This window comes from Salmo salar, chromosome ssa09 (genome assembly GCF_905237065.1).
Source record: "Salmo salar chromosome ssa09, Ssal_v3.1, whole genome shotgun sequence".
Taxonomy (NCBI): Eukaryota; Metazoa; Chordata; class Actinopteri; order Salmoniformes; family Salmonidae; genus Salmo; species Salmo salar.
In genome coordinates, this window is record NC_059450.1 from 70,060,273 (window position 1) to 70,087,667 (window position 27,395).

General features: G+C 45.0%; 1 protein-coding gene across 9 annotated transcripts in view; it reads right to left on the reverse strand.

Moving 5' to 3' along the window:
- The window catches only part of LOC106611741 (disks large homolog 3), a 134,428-nt gene that overhangs the window by 20,391 nt on the left and 86,642 nt on the right, over nt 1–27,395 (reverse strand). For 5 of the 9 annotated variants that reach the window (XM_014212268.2, XM_014212269.2, XM_014212271.2 and 2 more), the window contains 6 exons: nt 26,961–27,011; nt 23,522–23,646; nt 22,636–22,805; nt 22,230–22,366; nt 19,861–20,005; nt 11,636–11,822 (listed from right to left, as the gene is read on the reverse strand). In XM_014212268.2, the coding sequence (XP_014067743.1) occupies nt 11,636–11,822; nt 19,861–20,005; nt 22,230–22,366; nt 22,636–22,805; nt 23,522–23,646; nt 26,961–27,011 (815 nt within the window). Of the gene's footprint in view, nt 1–1,754; nt 2,189–11,635; nt 11,823–19,860; nt 20,006–22,229; nt 22,367–22,635; nt 22,806–23,521; nt 23,647–26,960; nt 27,012–27,395 lie in introns of those variants that run through there. The other 4 variants (XM_014212272.2, XM_014212267.2, XM_045723912.1 and 1 more) reach the window with 2 other exon arrangements.

A 27,395-nucleotide genomic window follows, 5' to 3' on the forward strand; every position in this document is an offset into this window, starting at 1 on the left:
GCTCACACACACACAATGAGCAGCCCCATGCTTGACTGCTCCTGCTGCAGCTCTGTTTTAGCTTTAGCTGCTGTGAGTCATCATCAGGCAGGCTGAATTCCAGACTGTGTCGGACTGAGGATCTCGAAGAGGCCAAACCACTGCGAGGGACCATCAAAAACCTTCTGAGAACATGCCTCAGATATAAGGCAAAGACACGCTTTGCAGAGGCTCTGGAAGCTTACACAGACACACACACAGTCGCCCCTCTCAGCAGAGCCCTCCGCATGGTTCCCATTAGTGGTCTTCACTCCCAGTACTCAGCCTGCGGTCCACAAAAACAATTCCTACTCAATCCCTAATGGCTTTGCTCTAAGTTGCTGAAGAGACTCTTTTTACATCAATGGGGGCCAAGACTGCATACAGTATATACTTTCCTAGCATTAGTCTTAGGGCCTGACTGAAAACAACTCTCAGTAAAACATGTGAAGAGGCATGGTAAGTTTTAAATGGTTTCACAAAGGTTGATTAACATTAATAAAAGGTACATAGACTGAATGGTACTTACATAAATACCTCACATTGATCTAAAACCCATATCAGCACATTCTGGATTGTTTCAAGAGGGTTGGAACCAAAATTATTTTCCAATTGTTCCGTTCCGAACAGAAACCCTTATTTTTTATGTTCCATTCCAGTGTTCCAACCAGAAAATAACGTTCTGAACTGGTTCGAACCCCCAAAAAAGTTATGGTTCCTTTGCGTTCTTTTTTAACCTGTGAAATCTACATTTTTACAAAATAGCTCATTAATTTACTTGGCCCATTAGTACAGATAGAGAAGCTTGCTATGGAATGTGTAAGCTACAGTAGTTGTTTGATTGGTCAGATAAGTAAAGGTGTGAGATGCGACTGAAATTTCACTGATGGGGAGAAAGCGAGAGAGAGAGGGGTAGACATGGAGGGGGCTTGGCTTGAAGCGCTGACATGATTTAGAATCTGTTTAGGCTATTACTAGCATTGTAACGTCACCAAATGACAGAATTATATACTAGACATTAGGAATATTTTGGGGATCAAAAAATAACATTATTAACCAGTTCTGTTCCAGAACACTAGAGATCACTTTCGTTTCCCGTTCCGTTTCTGTTCCTCCCCCAAAAATGCTGTTATTTTTCGGTTTTTAGTTCTGTTCCTTGAACCGGTTACAACCCCTGGGTACAATACCCTCCAAATATAATGCATTTCCTCTATTGAGAGTCCCTTAATTTAAGTTCATGCTCATGGCCTCAACCTAGAGCATACTGTATGACTAAAGCTTATTTGGCAGTGAAAGCCTGATGAACAATAGTAGCAGTGGAGTAGGTCTGGGTCTGAATAAGGCAGTATTTTTCAAATGACTGCATTAGGTTTGTTCCCACATGGGAGGGTGAGTCAGAGAGTCATTAAGCCCATACTGACCACATACACACACACTCTTCTTTCGGTCATCCAGCCACAATTCTGCTTAGCAGCGGCTCTTTTCTATATATCTTTCTAAAGGATGAATACCTTTTTGAAAAACGACATAACACTTACATGCACAATTGAGTAACAGACATGAGTATAACACATGAGAAATTATCTTTAAAAGACTTCATAAAATAGCAACAAGCAGCAAAAGAGGACCGTTGTACAAGCAGACCAGGAAGTATTTGATCATCCAGAGGAGCTCTATGTGCTCATTCTGAAAAGTCCCTCCCATTCCAACTCAGACACCCGCATCACCATGGTTACCTGAGGTTCCTATGTTTGCTCCTGATTGACAGTCGCTTCCTCAGCCGCTCGGGGTGAGCTCTCACAAACGACATGGAGGAGGAGATGTTCACCGTGAACATGGCGGCTACTGACTGTGGCACATTATTACTCAAACCCCAGGCATTATTACTTTAACTCCAGGGAGAAGTTACCTATACCTCTAACACCGCTCTCTATCTCTTGCTGGTGAGAGGAGCTCGGGTTGAGTCTCGCTGTGTCCCGACGGAATCGCAGGCTGTTGTGTGATGGGAAACAGCTCCACTTTGGCCTGTCAAACTCCACATCTCATCATCAGCAACAGGACAAGACTTAACCCTCACCCGCCCACACAGAGCAGACCAGAGACATCTCTAAAGAACAGAACCACATCCTACAGGAAACATCCAGGGTAGGTTCCCCCGTGCCAAGCTTCCTCCTCACGTCGCCCAGGCTTCCCTTGAGTGGCTCAGAGGGCTGTGTGTCACAGCAAAAGGTGACGGGAGTGGGATGTTGTCGGGAGGACCTCCAGACTACATGCTGTCCCTCATCGCTTATCTGACGGTGGTGTCCTGGGCCAGCCCACCCAGACGTAGCAACAGCACACCAGCATTCCTGTCCATCAGCCCAGCGCTCTGGAGATTAGGCAGACAGTCTCCCAGCAGCTCCCTGCTAATTTGTGATAGAATAAACAAGCTGAGGAAGTCGTGAACTTAACTTACAAACCCCTGACATCACATCCTCAAAGAATTGATGACAGTCAGGACCCGGAAATAACATAGAGGCCCAAAGTTGTCTTTCAGTAAAACGGCAGGATACAACTGAGGAGAAAATGTGAATAACCAAAGTGACAAGGAGCTTTGATTAAGTTATTTGAGTGTTGGTGGTCTCTAAGTAAAGGTGTGAGTTTGTTTTGTGTGCCAGCACACATGTGTATGGAATCCTGATAACAGAAAAAAGGCTTAGGCAGTGAATTCCAAAGGTTATGAACACAGGGATCAAGCACTCCCTATCATATGACCTCCTCCCCCCCCCGTCTTGTCATCCACGGCAGGAATGTAAACAGTTATGGTGCTGTAAAACCTTTACTCTCTATGCCTGTCTATGGGCCTCTCTCCCCGTTCACCCCGTCTCTCTCTCCTTCTCTTTGGTTGTCTCTCTCTCTTTATATATCACTGCTCCAGCCATCCTCTTCCCCTCAGTGTTTTGGCTGAGGCTGTGAGGCTGAGGCAGCTCAGTCCTAATGCTCTGAATGGAGATGTGGGGTTCAGCAGGTCGTGCCTCCCCAGTGCTGTGCTGCTCTGCTGCTCTGCTCTGGCAGTCTGCCTCTCCTCAGCCCAGTAATTGGCTCTGCTTGGCTGATTAATAGTGGACACTGTGGACCGCCATTTTCCATGAACACAGAGAGACCAAGTCTCAGTGGAAAACATTAGCTCCCTCTCTTTCTCTCTGGCAGGATCACAAGCCCGTTGCGTGCAGGGCTGGCGTATACAGAAAGACTGCTCTCTCGTCCCTCTTTTAGTTCTCCCCTTCACATTCTCCAGTGGATTGTACCACTACTTCCTCCCACTCTCTCTTTCCATTTCATTCGAATTCAGGGGTGTTCAAACTTCTTCAGTGGGGACCCCCTTTTTTCTGCCAGTATTTCTGGGTACCCCATTTTTCCCCAAGGAATTTCTTGCGACCCCACCCCAAATCTAATGACACAACCTTAAATCTGTACATTTAGATTATTAACGACAACAAATAAATCTCAATTAATATAATTTTCATCTCTTATCAAAAAGAAAAATAAATAAATAAATACATTTACTCAAACGTTGTATCTTTCAAATGATCTTTCTCAAAAATGTTTATATTGTCCTATACAATAATCTGTACTCTTAATGTTTTGTTCCCAAAGAAATAAATAAATAAAAAACATTTTGACAACCCCACTGCAGTAGTGGGGCCGCGACCCTGACTTTGAATACCACTGTTCTAATTTGACATTGAAAAGAAAGTCCTCACTGCTTAGGCAACAGATGGTTAAATATATTTCAAGCCTCTCAGAGCAGCTAAGAATAAACCAGACGCAATGAATGATTAACAGTTTAGACTCACTCTGGAGTTCAACTGAACAATTTTTAATGTTTCTTTTTTTATTTACAAGGAGCAATGACGACTTTTTTCTAACCTTCCAGCTGTCTCTGTCCAGACTCACTCCTATCTGTGCTATGAATGGTTTCCAGTGGCCATCGAAGACCCTGCTGCTAATGTGTATAAATCCCTGTGATCCTCTCTAAAAGCTTATCAGGTCAAAGGTTGATCAGAATCCCGAGTGAAGAACAATGTCAAGTTACTGATTAGCTCACCTGCTGCAGGCTCTGTGGATTCCTGTTGTGTTTACAGTAGCTAGTCTCTGGGAAAACAGTCCTGGCCCATAGCATTCTTTACTCTGATAGTACCCAGTTACACAGTTCAGGTGGCAGTATTGGTAAGCTGAGACAAACACACACACATGAGCTGTTCACGAGGTCTCATTTAAAAAATATATTGTATCTCAACGAGGATTAATTCACCTGGATTAATAAAACTCACATAGCCTATAGCAGGGCTCCAACCCTGTTCCTGGAGAGCTACAGTCCTGTAGGTTTCCACTCCAACCCTAATCTAGCACACCTGATTCTAATAATTAGCTGTTTGGCAAACTGAATCAGTTTAGTTACTACTGGGGTTGTAGTGAAAACCTACAGGAGGGCAGCTCTCCAGGAACAGGGTTGGAGGGCCCTGGCCTACAGAAACCAAAGTGATACAGTCGTGGCCAAAAGTTTTGAGAATGACACAAATATACATTTTCATAAAGTCTGCTGCCTCAGTGTCTTTAGATATTTTTTTCAGATATCACTATGGAATACTGAAGTATAATTACAAGCATTTCATAAGTGTCAAAGGCTTTAATTGACAATTACATGAAGTTGATGCAAAGAGTCAATATTTGCAGTGTTGACCCTTCTTTTTCAAGACCTCTGCAATCCGCCCTGGCATGCTGTCAATTAACTTCTGGGCCACATCCTGACTGATGGCGTCCCATTCTTGCATAATCAATGCTTGGAGTTTGTCAGAATTTGTGGGTTTTAGTTTGTCCACTCGCCTCTTGAGGATTGACCACAAGTTCTCAATGGGATTAAGGTCTGGGGAGTTTCCTGGCCATGGACCCAAAATATCGATGTTTTGTTCCCCGAGCCACTTAGTTATCACTTTTGCCTTATGGCAAGGTGCTCCATCATGCTGGAAAAGGCATTGTTCGTCACCAAACTGTTCCTGGATGGTTGGGAGAAGTTGCTCTCGGAGGATGTGTTGGTACCATTCTTTATTGATGGCTGTGTTCTTAGGCAAAATTATGAGTGAGCCCACTCCCTTGGCTGAGAAGCAACCCCACACATGAATGGTCTCAGGATGCTTTACTGTTGGCATGACACAGGATTGATGGTAGCGCTCACCTTGTCTTCTCCAGACAAGCTTTTTTCCGGATGCCCCAAACAATCGGAATGGGGATTCATCAGAGAAAACAACTTTACCCCAGTCCAATCCCTGTACCTTATGCAGAATATCAGTCTGTCCCTGATGTTTTTCCTGGAGAGAAGTGGCTTCTTTGCTGCCCTTCTTGACACCAGGCCATCCTCCAAAAGTCTTCGCCTCACTGTGCGTGCAGATTCACTCACACCTGCCTGCTGCCATTCCTGAGCAAGCTCTGTACTGGTGGTGCCGTGATCCCGCAGCTGAATCAACTTTAGGAGACGGTCCTGGCGCTTGCTGGACTTTCTTTGGCGCCCTGAAGCCTTCTTCACAACAATTGAACCACTCTCCTTGAAGTTCTTGATGATCCAATAAATGGTTGATTTATAGGTGCAATCTTACAGGCAGCAATATCCTTGCCTGTGAAGCCCTTTTTGTGCAAAGCAATGATGATGGCACGTGTTTCCTTGCAGGTAACCATGGTAGACAGAGGAAGAACAATGATTCCAAGCACCACCCTCTTTTTGAAGCTTCCAGTCTGTTATTCGAACTCAATCAGCATGACCGAGTGATCTCCAGCCTTGTCCTCGTCAACACTCACACCTGTGTTAACGAGAGAATCACTGACATGATGTCAGCTGGTCCTTTTGTGGCAGGGCTGAAATGCAGTGGAAATGTTTTTGGGGGATTCAGTTCATTTGCATGGCAAAGAGGGATTTTGCAATTAATTGCAATTCATCTGATCACTCTTCATAACATTCTGGAGTAAATGCAAATTGCCATCATACAAAATGAGGCAGCAGACTTTGTGAAAATTAATATTTGTGTCATTCTCAAAACTTTTGGCCACGACTGTATATTAAGATCTCTGCGTATGATTCCAGTGAGCTAGTAGTGTCAGATGGAGAGGGGAATGGGTCTGTAGCACCACTGAGGGCGACGCATTGCGGCGCGGATGGGCACAGGGCCGACGATACCGGCCCTCTCTCTCACCCTCACACCAGTGGAGGCTGCTGAGGGGAGGACGGCTCATAATAATGGCTGGGTTTGATGTATTTGATACCATTCCAGTTATTCCGCTCCAGCCATTACCACAAGCCCACCCTCCCCAATTAAGGTGCCACCAGCCTCCTGTGCCTCCGCTTTACACAAGAATTCTCAAACTTCAACAAACCCTGAGAATATAACCCTATGGAAATCCACCTGGGCTGCAGGGAGGTCTTTTTACATTTTTTCCCTTTATTTAACTAGGCAAGTCAGTTAAGAACAAATTCTTATTTTCAATGACGGCCTAGGAACAGTGGGTTAACTGCCTGTTCAGGGGCAGAACGACAGATTTGTACCTTGTCAGCTCGGGGATTTGAACTTGCAACCTTTCAGTTATCCAACCACTAGGCTACCCTGCCACCCCATCTCTCTCCTCTGACAGCAGGGAATCTGGATTGATCTGGACGTTGATCTACTCTGACTGGACTGGAAGTCTGTTGGCATGATGTCATCCATGACAACGTCCCTCTGTTTAGGTTTGAAGCAGACGTGACATACTGCAGAGCCCCTGGAAAACAGCGTAGGTCCATGGATGCGTTTGTAGACCAGGTCCATGTGTGTTGATTTATGTGTTGTCTGGGTGGGTATGCATGTATAAGTTGCATCGTGAGGGAGCCTGCAGTAACGTGTGTGTCTATGAGTCAGCACATTATGAGGGAATGTCTGAGTAGATCAGTGTGTTTGATTGGTGCTGGCAGCGTGGGCTGCCTGTGTGAGGGGTGAAGGGGGGTGGTGGACCTGGGTGCATGGCCTGGTTTTCCCAGAGTGCAGATGAATCATGACAGCTGCAGGAATGTCCGGCGTCTGCCGCTCCTCATTTGCTGCCCCGTGCCGGATCAGCCTCTCATTTCCCAGTACATTTATGGTAAGACCACGGCCCAGTGTTTATATTTACATAAGGACAGCAGCAGGCAAAGCATTCCTGTGCTGCAGAGCTGTCTGTGTGTGTGTGTGTGTGTGTGTGTGTGTGTGTGTGTGTGTGTGTGTGTGTGTGTGTGTGTGTGTGTGTGTGTGTGTGTGTGTGTGTGTGTGTGTGTGTGTGTGTGTGTGTGTGAGATAACAGCCTCCAGTTACCCCTCCTCCCAATACTGTCTGTTCACTTTACCCCCACGGTCTATCTACAGCAAAACCTCACAAATACAGTGGCATGCACCCAGCAACATAAAGGCCTCCATGATGACATTGTGATTGATAAGGGAAGTGCAGACAGTGGAGTGGACATGCAACATGAATATACACTAAGTGTACAAAACATTAAGGACACCTGCTCCTTCATTTATATTTGAGTCATTTAGCAGATGCTCGTATCCATAGTGACTTACAGTAGTGAGTGCATACATTTTACATACTTTTTTGTACTGGTCCCCAATGGGAATCGAACCCACAACCCTGGCGCTGCAACTGAGCCATGCGGGACACCCCATTATACTTCCATGACATAGACCGACCAGGTGAAAGCTATGATCCCTTATTGATGTCACTTGTTAAATCCACTTCAATCAGTGTAGATGAAGGGGAGGAGACAGGTTAAAGAAGGATTTTTAAGCCTTGAGACATGGATTGTGTATGTATGCTAGTCAGAGGGTGAATGGGCAAGACAAAGGATTTAAGTGGCTTTGAACAGGATATGGTAGTAGGTGCCAGGAGCACCGTTTGTGTCACAAACTGCAACGCGGCTGGGTTTTTCACTCTCAACAGTATCCCGTGTGTATCAAAAATGGTCCACTATCCAAAGGACATCCAGCCAATTTGACACAACTGTGGGAAGCACTGGAGTCAACATGGGCCAGCATCCCTGTGGCTTTCGACACCTTGTAGAGTCCATGCACCGACGAATTGAGGCAGTTCTGAGGGCAAAAGGGTGGGGTGCAACTCAATATTAGAAAGGTGTTCCTAATGTTTTGTACACTCAGTGTATGACAACACATAAAACGAATCAACTAAACAAACACAGAGACAGGTAGATGACTTAAAATACACAAACATAAACCACACAGACACACACAAAAATTCTATCCATCTATCCACTGTAGAGGTTTTCAGTAGGGCAGCTAGGACAATGACAGTGCCTTGGCTGGGGACTCAGCTCTGGGTTAAACTCAGCTCCTGACAGATGGGATTGAGCAGCATGTGGGAGCGAGCGGCTCTGTCAGTCATACTCCTGTGGAGACGTGTGTTTCTGTGAAGGGCAGGTAGGACTCTCTCATCTTTAACTCTCAGTTAGCCGACTCTGCCTCGACCTCGCCTCAGGACTGGAGGGATGTTACTGTTTCTAATTCATATACATGATCAGTTTGATGACTGATCACATTTATTTAACGCTATTAGCACGTAGTATTTTCACTCTTAATTCACGTGAAATGGTATTTATGAACATTTGCAATAATTGAGTGACATCAGCAGAGTGCTTATACAGAAACCCAGCCTAAACCCCCAAACAGCAAGCATTGCAGATGTAAAAGCACAGTGGTTAGGAAAAACTCCCTAGAAAAGCAGGAAGCTAGGATGAAACCCAGAGAGTAACCAGGCTCTGAGGGGTGGCCAGTCTTCTTCTGGCTGTGCCCGGTGGAGATTATAAGAGTACATGACCATTAAGGCCAGATCGTTCTTCCAGCTATTCAAACATTCATAGATGACCAGCAGGGTCAAATAATAATCACAGTGGTTATAGATGGTGCAACAGGTCAGCACCTCAGGAGTAAATATCAGTTGGATTTTCATAGCTGAGCATTCAGAGGTCGAGAGAGAGAGAAAGAATTTACCAAAAAACAGAGCAAACTAGAATGCTATTTGGCCCTAAACAGAGAGTACACAGTGTCAGAATACCTGACCACAGTGACTGACGCAAAATGAAGGAAATCTTTGACTATGTACAGACTCAGTGAGCATAGCCTTGCTATTCAGAAAGGCCGCCGATGGCAGACCTGGCTCTCAAGAGAAGACAGACTATGTGCACACTGCCCACAAAATGAGGTGGAAACTGAGCTGCCAAATGTATGACCATATTAGAGACACATATTTCCCTCAGATTACACAGACTCACAAAGAATTCAAAAACAAATCTAATTTTGATAAACTCCCATATCTATTGGGTGAAATATGAGTGTGCAATCACAGCAGCAAGATTTGTGACCTGTTGCCACAAGAAAAGGGCAACCAGTGAAGAACAAACACCATTGTAAATACAACCTATATATAGAGCAAACTGCACGCCCACACGCACCATACAGTCATTGCCACGCACATCCCACATGCACACGCACTCTCTCTCACTCACGCACACACACAATAGCTTGGGTATTAAGGTGACTCTGTGCCTCTGGGGCTTTCAAATCAAGCTCTGTGAATGATGTTTCACTGTTTGGCCAAGACGTTGTAAGGCAGAACGAGGGAGTATGGGATGAGAGGGCTTCTTTGAGGTATTTGGGCTATACAGTGCCACCTCAGACAGAACTGAACCCTCCTTGCACAGCTAGTCAACCAGAGACAAACACATTGCCACACCATTGGGAGTCCCACTAAACTACATCTATCTACATACAGCGCCTTCAGAAAGTATTCAGACCCCTTGACTTTTTCACCATTTTGTTACGTTACAGCCTTATTCTAAAATTGATTCAAATGTTGTTATCTTTCTCATCAATCTACACACAATACCCCATAATGACAAAGCAAACATAGTTTTTTATAAGTATTTGCTAATTTATTAGACCCTTACTCAGTACTTTGTTGAAGCACCTTTGGCAGCGATTACAGTCTCAAGTCTTTTTGGGTATGACGCTACAAGCTTGGCACACCTGTATTTAGGGAGTTTCTCCCATCCTTCACTGCAGAACCTCTCAAGCTCTGTCACGTTGGATGGGGAGCGTCACTGCACAGCTATTTTCAGGTATCTCCAGAGATGTTCAATTGGGTTCAAGTCCGGGCTCTGGCTGGGCCACTCAAGAACATTCAGAGACTTGTCCCGAAGGCACTCCTGCATTGTTTTGGCTGTGTGCTTAGGGTTGTTGTACTGTTGGAAGGTCAACCTTTGCCCCAGTCTAAGGCCCCGAGCACTCTGGAGCAGGTTTTAAGGATCTCTCTGTACTTTATTCCGTTCATCTTTGCCTTGATCCTGACTACTCTCCCAGTCCCTGCCGCTGAAAAACATCGCCACAGCATGATGCTGCCACCACCATGCTTCACCGTCAGGATGGTGCCAGGTTTCCTCCAGACATGACGCTTGGCATTCAGGCCAAAGAGTTCAATATTGGTTTCATCAGACCAGATAATCTTGTGTCTCATGGTCTGAGAGTCTTTAGGTGCCTTTTGGCAAACTCCAAGTGGGCTGTCATGTGCATTTTACTGAGGAGTGGCTTCCATCTGGCCACTCTACCATAAAGGCCTAATTGGTGGAGTGTTGCTGTAAGGTTCTCCCATCTCCACAGAGGAACTCTGGAGCTCTGTCAGAGTAACCATCGGGTTCTTGCTCACTTTGGCCAGGCGGCCAGCTCTAGGAAGAGTGTTGGTGGTTCCAAACTTCTTCCATTTAAGAATGATGGAGGCCACTGTGTTCTTGGGGACCTTCAATGCTGCAGACATTTGTTGATACCCTTCCCCAGATCTGTGCCTTGACATAATCCTGTCTCTGAGCTCTATGGACAAATTCCTTTGCTCTGACATGGATTGTCAACTGTGGTACCTTATATAGACAGGTGTGTGCCTTTCCAAATCATGTCCAATCAATAGAATTTATCACAAATGGACTCCAATCAAGTTGTAGAAAAATCTCAAGGATGCTCAATGCTCCTGAGCTCAATTCCAAGTCTCATAGCAAAGGGTCTGAATACATATGTAAATAATGTACTTCTGTTTTTTGTTTTTAATACATTTGCAAACAAATCTAAAAAAACAGGTTTCACTTTGTCATTATGGGGTATTGTGTGTAGATTGAGATTTTTTTTAAATACATTTTAGAATAAGGCTGTCCTGTAATTTTTTTGGGGAAAAAGTCAAGGGGTCTGAATACTTTCTGAAGGCACTGTGCTTATCACCAAAGAAAGCCACAACACCAACACCGGGGAATGCCAGGTAAAGCAATGGTCACCACACCAAAATCAAATAAGGAATATACTAAAGTTCATGACAAAAAGCCTTTTACTGCTCTCTCTGATGGCTCTGTTTTGTCATGAGACAGTGACTAACCCTAGATTGTAAAAAATACTATTAAACCTACATTCACATGGTGAAAACAATATAATACATTTTTGCGTGAATTTTACATGATATATTTCTGTAAAAAAGATGAATGTGCTGTACAAGAATGAGATAATAAGAAAACATGCAAAAATGGTACTGACCTGGTGAAGTCTTCCTCACCCAGCATGTGACGGGGGTCTGGGGAGTACCTGGAGGGCGTGACCTGGGGGGGCTGGCTGTAGACGGGCTTGGGCTCCATAGCTCCCATGTAGGCTATGCCTGAGTTGTGGCTGACGTGGTTGTCCACCATGGTGGGGAAGGCTGGAGGGAGGGCGGGGAGGGCCAGACCAGTAGATGGAAAGGAGGGATGATTAAAACAGTGGTCCACTGAAGGCCGCTGAAGGCCTGGGAGCACTCTTGCCAGGAGGGATCAACTCATACCACTATCATACATGTGACGATGCCTGTTTATGGCCCATAAAATACAGTATTCTCTCTACATTAGATTAGTCAGTGTGGGTAGTGTCTATACCTGAGTCCCCATATTTACATTCCATCATAGGGGGCTACAGTACTTATAACCCATGGGGGGCTACAGTACTTACAACCCATGGGGGGGCTACAGTAGGTATAACCCATGGGGGGGCTACAGTACTTATAACCCATGGGGGGGCTACAGTAGGTATAACCCATGGGGGGGCTACAGTACTTATAACCCATGGGGGGCTACAGTACTTATAACCCATGGGGGGCTACAGTACTTATAACCCATGGGGGGCTACAGTACTTATAACCTATGGGGGGGTACAGTACTTATAACCTATGGGGGGTACACTACTTATAACCCACGGGGATACAGTACTTATAACCCATGGGGGGCTACAGTAGTTATAACCCACAGGGGGCTACAGTCCTTTTAACCCATGGGGGGCTAGAGTACTTATAACCCACGAGGGGCTTACAGTCCTTATAACCCACGGGGTGTTACAGTCCTTATAACCCATGGCTTTAAAAATCAACTGTAGATCATCTGACTATACTGTAGAACACAAGTGTCAATATCATTCCACGGAGCGCCGAGTGTCTGCAGGTTTTCGCTCCTCCGTTGTGCTTGATGGATGAATTAAGGTCACGAATTAGTAAGGAACTCCCCACACCTGGTTGTCTGGGTTTAATTGAAAGGAAAAAACAAAAACCTGCAGACACTAGGCCCTCCATGGAATGAGTTTGACACCCCTGCTGTAGACAAGACTGTCAGAGCTGCTTTAAGTCAGTATGAAGGGCTTGCCCAAACCATGGCAACCATACATACTAAACAACAACCTACTGTGCATTCGGAAAGTATTCAGACCCGTTGACCGTTTCCTCATTTTGTTACATTATAGCCTTTTCTAAAATGTATTTAAAAAAAATCCTCATCAATCTACACACAATACCGCATAACGACAAAGCAAAAACAGTTTTGGTAAAAAAAATTTTTTAGCAAATGTATTAAAATTAAAAAACAGAATAACCTTATTTACAAAAGTATTCAGACGCTTAGCTATGAGACTCAAAATTGAGCTAAGGTGCATCCTGTTTCCACTGATCATCCTTGAGATGTTTCAACAACATGATTGGAGTCCACCTGTGGTAAATTAAATTGATGGAACATGATTTAGAAAGGCACACACCTGTCTATATAAGGAAGGAATTTGTCCATAGAGCTCAGCGACGGGATTGTGTCGAGGCACAGATCTGGGGAAGGGTATCAAAAAATGTCTGCAGCATTGAAGGTCCCCAAGAACACAGTGGCCTCCATCATTCTTAAATGGAAGAAGTTTGACTCTTCCTAGAGCTGGCCGCCCAGACAAACTGAGAAATCAAGGGAGAAAGGCCCTGGTCAGGGAGGTGACCAAGAACCCAATGGTAACTCTGACAGAGCTCCAGAGTTCCTCTGTGGAGATGGGAGAACCTTACAGAAGGATAACCATCTCTGCAGCACTCCACCAATCAGGCCTTTATGGTAGAGGGGCCAGACGGAAGCCCCTCCTCAGTAAAAGGCATATGACAGCCCACTTGGAGTTTGCCAAAAGGCACCTAAAGACTCTCAGACCATAAGACACAAGATTCTCTTTGGCCTGAGTGCCAAGTGTCACATCTGTAGGAAACCTGGCACCATTCCTACCGTGAAGCATGGTGGTGGAAGAATCATGCTGTGGGAATTCTTTTTCGGCAGCATTTACTGGGAGACTAGTCAGGATTGAGGGAAAGATTAATGGAGAAAAGTACAGAGAGATCCTTGATGAAAACCTGCTCCAGAGCACTCATGACCTCAGACTGGGGCGAAGGTTCACCTTCCAACAGGACAATGACCCTAAGCTAACAGCCAAGACAACGCAGCAGTGGCTTCGGGACAAGTCTCTGAATGTCCTTGAGTAGCCCAGCCAAAGCCTGGACTTGAACCCGATCGAACATCTCTGGAGATACCTGAAAATTGTGCCGTGACGCTCCCCATCCAACCTGACAGAGCTTGAGAGGATCTGCAGTGAAGAATGGGAGAAACACCCCAAATACAGGTGTGCCACGCTTGTAGCATCATACCCAAGAAGATTCGAGGCTGTAATCGCTGCCAAAGGTGCTTCAACAACGTACTGAGTAAAGGGTCTGAATACTTATATAAATGAAATATTTCCGTTTTTTATATATATACTGTATATAAATTTGCACACATTTCTAAAAACCAATTTTTGCTTTGTCCTTATGGGTTATTGTATGTAGACTGATGAGGGAAACAATTTAATCACATTTAGAATAAGGCTGTAATGTAACAGAAAGTGGAAAAAGTCAAGGGGTCTGAATACTTTCTGAATGCACTGTACACAGTCCTTTTTTTTGAGGGGGTGGATCAAATTTAATTTTAAAATAGATTGTGGAATTCATTTCAATTAACAGGTATGCCTTGTTAAAAGTTTATTCTTAATTGGGATAGGGGGCAGTATTTTCACGGCCGGATAAAAAACGTACCCGATTTAATCTGGTTACTACTCCTGCCCAGAAACTAGAATATGCATATAATTAGTAGATTTGGATAGAAAACACTCTAAAGTTTCTAAAAATGTTTGAATGGTGTCTGTGAGTATAACAGAACTCATATGGCAGGCAAAAACCTGAGAAGATTCCATGCAGGAAGTGCCCTGTCTGACAATTTGTTGTCCTTCTGTTGCATCTCTATCAAAATTACAGCATCTGAGCTGTTACATGACACTTTGTAAGGCTTCCATTGGCTCTCTAAAGCCGCCAGAAAGTGGAATGGGGTGTCTGCTGTCTCTGGGCAAAGTATAGGAGCAGAGTTTGTAAGTGGTCAGCCTGGGGACAGTGAGACTGGAGATGCGTGGTCACGAGAACTCGCCATTTTTTTCTTTCTCTCTTTGAATGAATACAAAGTTGCCCGGTTGGAATATTATCGCTATTTTACGAGAAAAATAGCATAAAAATTGATTTTAAACAGCGTTTGACATGCTTCTAAGTACGGTAATGGAATATTTTGAATTTTTTTGTCACGAAATGCGCTCGCGCGTTACACTTCGGATAGTGACCCGAACTCACGAACAAAACGGAGGTATTTGGATATAACTATGGATTATTTGGAACCAAAACAACATTTGTTGTTGAAGTAGAAGTCCTGGGAGTGCATTCTGACGAAGAACAGCAAAGGTAATCCAATTTTTCTAATAGTAATTCTGAGTTTAGGATGCCCGACGTTGGCGGGTCTGAATAGCTAGCCTTGATGGCCGAGCTATGTACTCAGAATATTGCAAAATGTGCTTTCGCCGAAAAGCTATTTTAAAATCGGACATAGCGATTGCATAAAGGAGATCTGTATCTATAATTCTTAAAATAATTGTTATGTATTTTGTCAACGTTTATCATGAGTAATTTAGTAAATTCACCGGAAGTTTTCGGTGGGTATGCTAGTTCTGAACATCACATGTTAATGTAAAAAGCTGGTTTTTGACATAAATATGAACTTGATTGAACAAAACATGCATGTATTGTATAACATAATGTCCTAGGAGTGTCATCTGATGAAGATCATCAAAGGTTAGTGCTGCATTTAGCTGTGGTTTGGGTTTTTGTGACATATATGCTTGCTTTGAAAATGGCTGTGTGATTATTTGTGGCTATGTACTCTCCTGACATAATCTAATGTTTTGCTTTCGCTGTAAAGCCTTTTTGAAATCGGACAATGTGGTTAGATTAACGAGAGTCTTATCTTTAAAATGGTGTAAAATAGTTGATTGTTTGAGAAAATTGAATTGTGGTATTTTAGTTGGTTTTGTGTTTCGCGCCGTGCGATGCCATTGGCTGTTGGCTAGGGGTTCCGCTGGCGGAACGGGGTTCCGCTAGCGGAACGTCTGTCCTTTATCGCGTTGGAGCCAATCATTTGTGTTGTGACAAGGTAAGAGTGGTATACAGAAGATATCCCTATTTGGTAAAAGACCATGTCCATATTACGGCAAGAACAGCTCAAATAAGCAAAGAGAAATGACAGTCCATCATTACTTTATGACATGAAGGTCAGTCAATACGGAACATTTCAAGAACTTGAAAGTTTCTTCAAGTGCAGTCGCAAAAACCATCAAGTGCTATAACGAAACTGGCTCTCATGAGGACCGCCACCGGAAAGGAAGACCCAGAGTTACCTCTGCTGCAGAGGATAAGTTCATTAGAGTTACCAGCTTCAGAAATTGCAGCCCAAATAAATGCTTCACATAGTTCAAGTAACAGACACATCTCAACATCAACTGTTCAGAGGAGACTACGTGAATCAGGCCTTCATGGTCGAATTGCTGCAAAGAAACCACTACTAAATTACACCAATAAGAAGAAGAGACATGCTTGGGCCAAGAAACACGAGCAATGGACATTAGACCGGTGGAAATCTATCTTTTGATCTGATGAGTTCAAATATGACATTTATGGTTCCAACTGCCGTGTCTTTGTGAGACGCAGAATTGGTGAACGGATGATCTCCGCATGTGTGGTTCCCACCGTGAATCATGAAGGAGCAGGTGTGATGGTGTGGGGGTGCTTTGCTGGTGACACTGTAAGTGATTTATTTAGAATAAACGAGTTGGACAGCAGAGTGAAGGAAAAGCAGCCAACAAGTGCTCAGCATATGTGGGAACTCCTTCAAGACTGTTGGAAAAGCAGTCCAGGTGAAGCTGGTTGAAAGAATGCCAAGAGTGTACAAATCTGACATCAAGGCAAAGGGTGGCTACTTTGAAGAATCTCAAATATAAAATATATTTTGATTTGTTTCACACTTTTTGGTTACTACATGATTCCATATGTGTTATTTCATAGTTTTGATGTCTTCACTATTATTCTACAATGTAGAAAATAGTAAAAATGAAGAACTACCCTTGAAATAGTAGGTGTGTCCAAACTTTTGACTGCTACTATATATATATATATATATATATATATATATATATATATATATATACTGCTCAAAAAAATAAAGGGAACACTTAAACAACACAATGTAACTCCAAGTCAATCACACTTCTGTGAAATCAAACTGTCCACTTAGGAAGCAACACTGATTGAAAATAAATTTCACATGCTGTTGTGCAAATGGAATAGACAACAGGTGGAAATTATAGGCAATTAGCAAGACACCCCCAATAAAGGAGTGGTTCTGCAGGTGGGGACCACAGACCCCTTCTCAGTTCCTATGCTTCCTGGCTGATGTTTTGGTCACTTTTGAATGCTGGAGGTGCTTTCACTCTAGTGGTAGTCTACAACCCACACAAGTGGCTCAGGTAGTGCAGCTCATCCAGGATGGCACATCAATGCGAGCTGTGGCAAGAAGGTTTGCTGTGTCTGTCAGCGTAGTGTCCAGAGCACGGAGGCGCTACCAGGAGACAGGCCAGTACATCAGGAGACGTGGAGGAGGCCGTAGGAGGGCAACAACCCAGCAACTACCTCCGCCTTTGTGCAAGGAGGAGCAGGAGAAGCACTGCCAGAGCCCAGCAAAATGACCTCCAGCAGGCCACAAATGTGCATGTGTCTGCTCAAACGGTCAGAAACAGACTCCATGAGGGTGGTATGAGGGCCCGACGTCCACAGGTGGGGGTTGTGCTTACAGCCCAACACCGTGCAGGACGTTTGGCATTTGCCAGAGAACACCAAGATTGGCAAATTCGCCACTGGCGCCCTGTGCTCTTCACAGATGAAAGCAGGTTCACACTGAGCACGTGACAGAGTCTGGAGACGCCGTGGAGAACGTTCTGCTGCCTGCAACATCCTCCAGCATGACCGGTTTGGCGGTGGGTCAGTCATGGTGTGCGGTGGCATATCTTTGGGGGGCCGCATAGCCCTCCATGTGCTCGCCAGAGGTAGCCTGACTGCCATTAGGTACCGAGATGAGATCCTCAGACCCCTTGTGAGACCATATGCTGGTGCGGTTGGCCCTGGGTTCCTCCTAATGCATGACAATGCTAGACCTCATGTGGCTGGAGTGTGTCAGCAGTTCCTGCAAGAGGAAGGCATTGATGCTATGGACTGGCCCGCCCGTTCCCCAGACCTGAATCCAATTGAGCACATCTGGGACATCATGTCTCGCTCCATCCACCAACACCACGTTGCACCACAGACTGTCCAGGAGTTGGCGGATGCTTTAGTCCAGGTCTGGGAGGAGATCCCTCAGGAGACCAACCGCCACCTCATCAGGAGCATGCCCAGGCGTTGTAGGGAGGTCATACAGGCATGTGGAGGCCACACACACTACCGAGCCTCATTTTGACTTGTTTTAAGGACATTACATCAAAGTTGGATCAGCCTGTAGTGTGGTTTTCCACTTTAATTTTGAGTGTGACTCCAAATCCAGACCTCAATGGGTTGATAAATTGGATTTCCATTGATTATTTTTGTGTGATTTTGTTGTCAGCACATTCAACTATGTAAAGAAAAAAGTATTAAATAAGATTATTTCTTTCATTCAGATCTAGGATGTGTTGTTTAAGTGTTCCCTTTATTTTTTTGAGCAGTATATATATATATATATAATTTTTTTATGTATTTTCCTTTATTATTTTCCCCTAACCCTACCACCCCTCCACTAATTGGAGTAAACTAATGGATAACAACACTTAGGCTTCTACTTCCAGCTCATACATACTACATACATTTTACGGACACAATATATTTAAATTATATTTAAATTTAAATTAAATATTTTGTTTGTTTTAATGCACAGTCCTACTGTACAGGCCCTTTGATAATAAACCACTGGTTGACATGCATATTGTTTGGTGCCATATAGTATACCTGTAATAATTACATATAGTCAAGTACAGGTGTGTGTGTGTGTTTGTGTGTGGCTCTTCTGTAAATCGATGTGTGTGGCTGGCAAGAGCCCCAGGCCGTGGGTTCTCCTGAGCAGGCATGTGGGATGTGAGAAAGCCTCCCCACTCAGTGGGAGAGAGAGACAGACAGACAGAGCTGTTTCAGTGGGCAGCAGTGTGTGCTCACCATGTAGGAGTCTGGGCACAGCTGCGCTGCGGAGAACACACTGAAGCAGCTCTACCACTCACTAAGATAATCTATAATCATCCCTGTTACAGGGACAATGATGTACACCTAGAGTTAATGCTAATCAACAGAGCATTCTTCACACAACTGTTGCCGGGGTTTGTTTTTGAGGTTGAGGTATGAAATGATAATGAGCGGTGTGAATAGAGAGCCAGTGTTATTACAGCAGGGTTCCTGTGGTCTTCCATTAAAATAAACTGTGGGCCTCCCGAGTGGCACCGCGATCTAAGGTACTGCATCGCAGTGCTAGCGGCAATGAGTTCGATACCAGGCTGTGTCGCAGCCGTCCGCGACTGGGAGACCCATGAGGCGGTGGACAATTGGCCCAGCGTCGTCCGGGTTTGGCCTGGCCGGGATGTCCTTGTCCCGTCGCGCTCTTGCGACTCCTGTGGCGGGCCGGGCGTATGCACGCTGACACGGTCGCCAGGTGTACATTGTTTCCTCCGACACGTTGGTGCGGCTGGCTTCCGGGTTAAGTGGGCATTGTGTCAAGAAGCAGTGCGGCTTGGCAGGGTCGTGTTTCGGAGGACGCATGGCTCTCGACCTTCGCCTCTCCCGAGTGTTGCAGCGATGGGGCAAGACTGGAACTACCAGTTAGATATCACGAAATTGGGGAGAAAAAGGGGTAAAAAGTACAAACATAAAAAAAAATATTAACAAAAAGTGTGTGCTGGTACCATTGAGGCAAGGCCTGGGATATAAAAGTGTAGTTGGATGCATTATAAGCAGTATGAGGGTAGGAGAGTGGGAGTGTTTATGTTTGAGCTACAGTGGACTACAGTTGCTAGCAGAAGAAGGTACGTACTGCTGGAGTAGTCCGGAGGGGCGTACATGTCGTTGAGGTGCACGGGTCCGGGCTTGGCCACCTTGAGGTAGACCATGTCAGAAGTGTTCTTCAGCGCCGCCACCGCTTCCTCGTGACGCACGTCCTGCAGGATGATGTTGTTCACCTGGAGCACACAGACCACAGGGAAATCCTCAGGTCCACAACACCGAGGCTTATAGCTACCTCTCTTAGTTTGCCTGAGCCACACCCAAATCAATCATACACTACTGTTACTGTGTCCTACTAAGATACAACGTGTGATATGCGAGCATTAGATGGCGCCGACGGAGATGGTCCACATCTTACGTGCTCCAACCCGACTGACTCGGTACCGGTACTCCTTGTATATAGATTCCGTATAGTTTTTATTGTGTTACTATTTTAGATTTTTATTTGCTAATTTTCGTACATTTTAACTCTGCATTGTAGGGAAAGGGCTCGTTAGTAAGTATTTCACGGTAAAGTCACCTGTATTCGGGGCATGTGACAAATAACATTGGATATGATTTGAAAATATGTCAAAGGTTTTGAAGAGAGCTGCTTTATATTATAATAGAGATTGTTTACTCCGGGAGCCACCACGTCTGCATCATTGTGTCTACAGATAAAATCATGGATTTGGGAAAACACTTTAATCAAACAGCACAAATGATCAATACGGCCGTCCGCACAGCTCTCCCCCCACAAAGGTTGTAGTGCCTTAATTACTTTGTTTTTATGTAAAACAGCCTTAAACACATCTCATATTCTTCAAACAGCGTTGTCAATCATTCAGCCTGGCAGGCGGTCCAATTTATCTTCTGCCAGTGTGGAATAGAATATGCCCGGTGAGCAGCCGGGAAGTTTGAGCCCGGTCTGCAGCACCGTATCAGTCACACACATGGCCATAAACGCTGAAGAGTGTTGCCTGGCTCTCTTGAGAAACGGCCAGGGAAGGGCACATAGAGGCATGTGTGCAGGGTATGAGTGTAGATCAGTGTCCTGATGTGTGCAGGGTATGAATGTAGATCAGTGTCCTGATGTGCGCAGGGTGTGAATGTAGATCAGTGTCCTGATGTGTGCAGGGTATGAATGTAGATCAGTGTCCTGATGTGTGCAGGGTATGAATGTAGATCAGTGTCCTGATGTGTGCAGGGTATGAATGTAGATCAGTGTCCTGATGTGTGCAGGGTATGAATGTAGATCAGTGTCCTGATGTGTGCAGGGTATGAATGTAGATCAGTGTCCTGATGTGTGCAGGGTATGAATGTAGATCAGTGTCCTGATGTGTGCAGGGTATGAATGTAGATCAGTGTCCTGATGTTTGCAGGGTATGAATGTAGATCAGTGTCCTGATGTGTGCAGGGTATGAATGTAGATCAGTGTCCTGATGTGTGCAGGGTATGAATGTAGGTGGGGATGGAGAGTAAAGATCACATAAAAAAGAACTCTGGTGCTGCTCTGCAAGTGGCCATGGACACGAGTGCTGCTGCTGCCAAACGTTGTTTGTTTGTTTGTTTTGTCACAAACTGGGTAAAGTAATGCGCACTATTTTGCATTTAACGCACGAGTGACTGGCAAGGATTCCTGGACTACTACTAACATAGCTGATTATTTTCAGCATCACGCAATGTTCTACTGCTACGACGCCGCACCTGGCACAGGGTGATCGAGCTTCATGGACATACACCAGGAAGGAGCTCCTAGCACTACGGGACTATGGAGATCAATCCCCGGGCGGCCTGCTGAGTGACGTGCCAGAGGAGCTGCTACACCGGCAGGGAGCAGAGCGATGGCAGCGGCCTCCAACAGCGCTTGCACTTCCTGCGTGGACTCAGGATCTATGGAGTCAACCAGAAGATCATCTCCTCTTCTATAAATCCTCCATTAAGTCAACCCTACACGATGGCATTTTCACATGGTTTGCTAACCTAACAGCTCAAAGCCTAAACCTTGAGAATGACCAAGACAGCAGGGTAGATAATAGGCATGACCTCCAGGACATTTTCCAGGATACCAGAGTTCTAGCTGATGCCATCGAGGAGGCTACAGGGTGTCTATACGCAGGCTGAACAGATATAAACTGTAGGCCTTCATCATGTGGAACTGCCCCCTAGTCACAATTGATTCTATGTACTTATGTGGAAGCAGCAGCATACTTGACGAGTCAAGTTTCTCCTCGGGGACAATACAGTACATCATAACATTACAGTAAGAGAATCAAGAGTGTCCTTGGGCATCCATCAGAGCTCAGTATCTGTGTGATTGACTGTGTATGGAACAAGACTGTGTTAGGCTGCTGAGCTTAAGACAAACCACCTCCGCTACATCAGTTAATGAAGGAAGGACCAGAGTAGATGTGTTCTTACAGCTAGCAGGCGGTCTCCGGTCTGCAGCCGTCCGTCTTTCTGCGCGGCCCCGCCCTCAATGATCTTTGTGATGTAGATGCTGTTGTCTCCAGGGATGTGCTGGTTGCCGATCCCCCCAGCGATGCTGAAGCCAAGGCCTGGGGGTGAGAAGCACACAGAGGACAGTCAGTACTGGTTCACAGGCTGATCTCTAGGGGTTGGGGTCAATTCCACTTCCTTTTAGACAGCTAAGTGAAGAATAGTAACTTAAATTCAGGTTCTCGGAAATAATCTCAATTTATGTTCCAATTTCAGAGTTGAATTGGAATTTCCCAAGGAAACAGGGGTTTAGTTAAGTTATAGGGGCCTAGAAAATCCTGTCCCTCACAATGAGGATTCATTCTTGTATATAGTGTATATCGCTGACCTTTGGGCCCCTTGAGCAGGTTGATCTCCAGGATGGTCTCAGGAGGGGCCTGTCTTCTCCTGACCAGCAGCCTGACCACAGGGCCAGCCTCTTTCAGGGCCTCCACCGCCCGGCTGTGGACCACCTCAGACACATCCACCTCGTTCACACGCAGCACACAGTCATTCACCCTGGGGAGACGAGGGGAAACAAAGTTCATATTTGACAATGTTGCTAGTACTGTTAAAACACATGCATGCTATACATGCAACCCTAGTCAATCCACAGGCTCTACAATACGGACTGAATCAAATACATGCATCCCCAGTCAATCCACAGGCTCTACAATATGGACTGAATCAAAAACCTGTACCCCCAGTCAATCCACAGGCTCTACAATATGGACTGAATCAAATACATGTACGCCCAGTCAATCCACAGGCTCTACAATATGGACTGAATCAAAAACCTGTACCCCCAGTCAATCCACAGGCTCTACAATATGGACTGAATCAAATACATGTACGCCCAGTCAATCCACAGGCTCTACAATATGGACTGAATGAAGTCAAAAATGCGTGCGCACACACACACACACACACACACACACACACACACACACACACACACACACACACACACACACACACACACACACACACACACACACCAGCCCCACACCAAAAGCACTCAATATCATATACATTTTTCTAGGCTTTGGTTTCCCAGTGAATCATAACTTAGTGGAAACACAAACAGAGCCCGGTGGCAGAGAGCTGTAGAGACACACACACACACACATACACACACACACACACAGAGCTCTGGCTGCCAGGCGGGACATGGTAGAGTGACAGAGAGAGAGAGAAAAAGAGAGAGAAGGAAAGAGAGAAGGGGACTAACTCACCCCAGCCTGCCATCCATAGCTGCAGCTCCTCCAGGGATGATCTTGGTGATGAAGATCCCTGGGTCATCTGGGATGTGTGGATTGTCCATCCCTCCAGCGATGCTGAAGCCCAGGCCAGAGTTACCCTGCAGAAGGGTTATGAGGCAGGGATCTTCTTTTTTATCTTTTGTTTGTTGTGTAGTAAATATTTCAGCTCCTACTTTCATTGTTTTTTATTCATTTTTTTTTCCTGTGAAGAACATTGCGCTGCGTTCCATGTCTGAAATGTGCTGTGTAAATAGAGCTTGATTTGACTCGATTACACATACAGTAGAGAGACACAATAGACACACACACACACAAACACGCACATGAGCATTCAGCCGTGCACACGTTCACACGCAGACACAGCTCTACTGCATAAGTGATGGGTTGCGTCCCACTCTAGGAGTGTGGACTCAAGGTCAGTGGGATAAGGGGCTTCTTAATGGTATAGGAGTCTCAGGGGAACATGAGCTCTATTCAGACCGCTCAGGGGAACATGAGATCTATTCAGACCGCTCAGGGGAACATGAGATCTATTCAGACCGCTCAGGGGAACATGAGATCTATGCAGACCTCTCAGGGGAACATGAGATCTATGCAGACCTCTCAGGGGAACATGAGATCTATGCAGACCTCTCAGGGGAACATGAGATCTATGCAGACCGCTCAGGGGAACATGAGATCTTTGCAGACCTCAGGGGAACATGAGATCTTTGCAGACCTCTCAGGGGAACATGAGATCTATGCAGACCGCTCAGGGGAACATGAGATCTATGCAGACCTCTCAGGGGAACATGAGATCTATGCAGACTGCTCAGGGGAACATGAGATCTTTGCAGACCGCTCAGGGGAACATGAGCTCTATGCAGACCGCTCAGGGGAACATGAGATCTATGCAGACCGTTCAGGGGAACATGAGCTCTATGCAGACCGCTCAGGGGAACATGAGCTCTATGCAGACCCCTCAGGGGAACATGAGATCTATGCAGACCGCTCAGGGGAACATGAGATCTATGCAGACCGCTCAGGGGAACATGAGCTCTATGCAGACCGCTCAGGGGAACATGAGATCTATGCAGACCGCTCAGGGAAACATGAGATCTATGCAGACCGCTCAGGGGAACATGAGATCTATGCAGACCGCTCAGGGGAACATGAGATCTATGCAGACCGCTCAGGGGAACATGAGATCTATGCAGACCGCTCAGGGGAATTCAACATTGTTGATGACCACGGCACTTTCTCATACATGTGTGTGCATTTTCCTCCCATTCAGTGTGCTTTATACTATACTGAACACAAATATAAACACAACATCAGAAGTGTTGGTCCCATGTTTCATGAGCTGAGGAGAATTTCTTCTGTAATAAAGCCCTTTTGTTGGCAGAAACTCATTCTGATTGGTTGGGCCTGGCTCCTCAGTGGGTGGGCCTGGCTGCCTAGTGGGTAGGCTTATGCCTTCCAAGGCCCACCCATGGCTGAACCCCTGCCCAGTCATGTGAAATCCATTGATTAGGGCCTAATGAATTCATTTCAATTGACTGATTTTCTTATATGAACTGTAACTCAGTGAAATCTTTGAAAGTGTTGCATGTTGCGTTTATATTTTTGTTCAGTATACATACTGAGATCAGGTCACTTTATTCTAAATGTAAGACAAAGCAGTCCAAATGGTGTGGGTCTAATGTTTTTTTTTCTTACGGACGGATTCATAAGTGGAAGAGAAGATGAGAGTCAGGGAAGTTTCATTTCTCTAAAGACTTGGCACACAACTTTCCTTTCTTCTCTCCATATATCTATGCCCCCCCCCCTCCCCCCCACCTCTCCCTCAGCATGACAAAGCACCCATTTGGATCCAGTGGGGCTAGGCATGCTGTTCTATCTGACAGCTGCAGAGACAGGCTCCAAACAAGACAGCTGAGAAAAGACTTCACTTTATTCTTTTCTATAATTAATGAGCAACGGTCGCAACCAATTAGGACAGAGGGAGGCTGAGGCCTCCCAGTGCGCTTCTCCCAATCCTAAAGGAGTGCACTGGGCCCGACCATCAACTGTTACCCACCCACAGTCCTTTTAAAGTGTGATTTGATCTAGTTTATTTAAGCCTCTGCATGCAGAAATGCCACTCAGAGGGGGAGATGGAGAAAACAGCCCTGCATCTATCTGTGGGTGGAATAACGAGAGTAGGAATATACAGGATGTCTGCCCTCCACTTATTGGCTGAACTCTGCCACTGACAAGTGCAACTGTCAGTGCTTCTGAGAGTGTGTGTGTATGGGGAGAGGACGTAAGAAATATTTAATATGTGTGCTGCTTAAAGATGCAGTGTGAGGCATATAGGGGTCTGACGATGACGCCGCTGTTCCAAAGACTGATGTATACTGACGTCATAATCTTTATCACTCCTACGTATAGAATTACTATATGTAAGATATTCAAAATGTCATATGTGATAGAGAAATCATTTGCTTTGGTTTTCTATAATATATTATACTGAACAAAAATATAAATGCAACATGTAACAATTTAAAAGTTTTTACTGAGTTACAGTTTAAGGAAATCAGTCAATTGAAATGAATTCATTAGGCCATAATCTATGGATTTCACATGACTGGGCAGGGGTTCAGCCATGGGTGGGCCTTGGAAGGCATAAGCCTACCCACTAGCCAGCCAGGCCCACCCACTGAGGAGCCAGGCTCAGCCAATCAGAATTCGTTTTTCCCCACAAAAGGGTTTATTACAGACAGAAATACTCATCAGCACCCCCCGTTGTTACACGTGGTCTGTGGTTATGAGGCCGGTTGAACGTACTGCCAAATTCTCTAAAATGACATTGAAGGCAGATGATGGTAGAGAAATGAACATTCAATTCTCTGGCAACAGCTCTGGTGGACATTCCTGCAGTCAGAGTGCCAATTGCACGCTCCCTCAAAACTTGAGACATATGTGGCATTGTGTTGTGTGACAAAACTGCACATTTTAAAGTGGCCTTTTATTGTCCCCAGCACAAGGTGCACCTGTGTAATGATCATGCTGTTTAATCAGCTTCTTGATATACCACACCTGTCAGGTGGATGGATTATCTTGGCAAAGGAGAAATGCTCACTAATAGGAATGTCAACTAATTTGTGTACAACATTTGACACAAATAAGCTTTTTGTGCGTATGGAACATTTCTGGGATCTTTTATTTCAGCTCATGGAACATGGGACCAACACTTTACATGTTGCGATTATATTTTTGTTCAGTGTATATGCAACATTTATTGTACTGAGAAACCTTCAAGCCAAAGAGAGCTGCTTACTGCCATCTAGCGGGAAAAGCTGATGTGTTTAACAAAAGGCTTTGAAAAGAACACATCTGATCACAAGACGTGAACATAATAAGTGGTTATAAATGTTTTAGTGAACCTCACCCTTTCCAAGATGATCTCGTCATATTTATACATCCCATCACTGCCATTTACCTGTCAACACAGAACACATACATGTAATTTACATCACCATCTTCATCATCATCATCATCCCACATGAAAACACCGTACAAATAATATAAAACAGAAAAGGATAAAAGAACATTGACTGTGATCTTTCATCTCAGTATAATCATTTTTAATTACCATAGACTTGAACACAGACATACAGGTAACTGCCAAAATAAAGGAAACACTTGCGTAAATGAGGGATACAAAGTATATTGAAAGCAGGTGCTTCCACACAGGTGTGATTCCTGAGTTAATTAAGCAATTAACATCCCATCATGCTTAGGTTCATGTATAAAAATCCTGGGCAGGCCATTATTTTGCCTACCATGGCTAGAAGAGATCTCAGTGACTTTGAAAGAGGGGTCT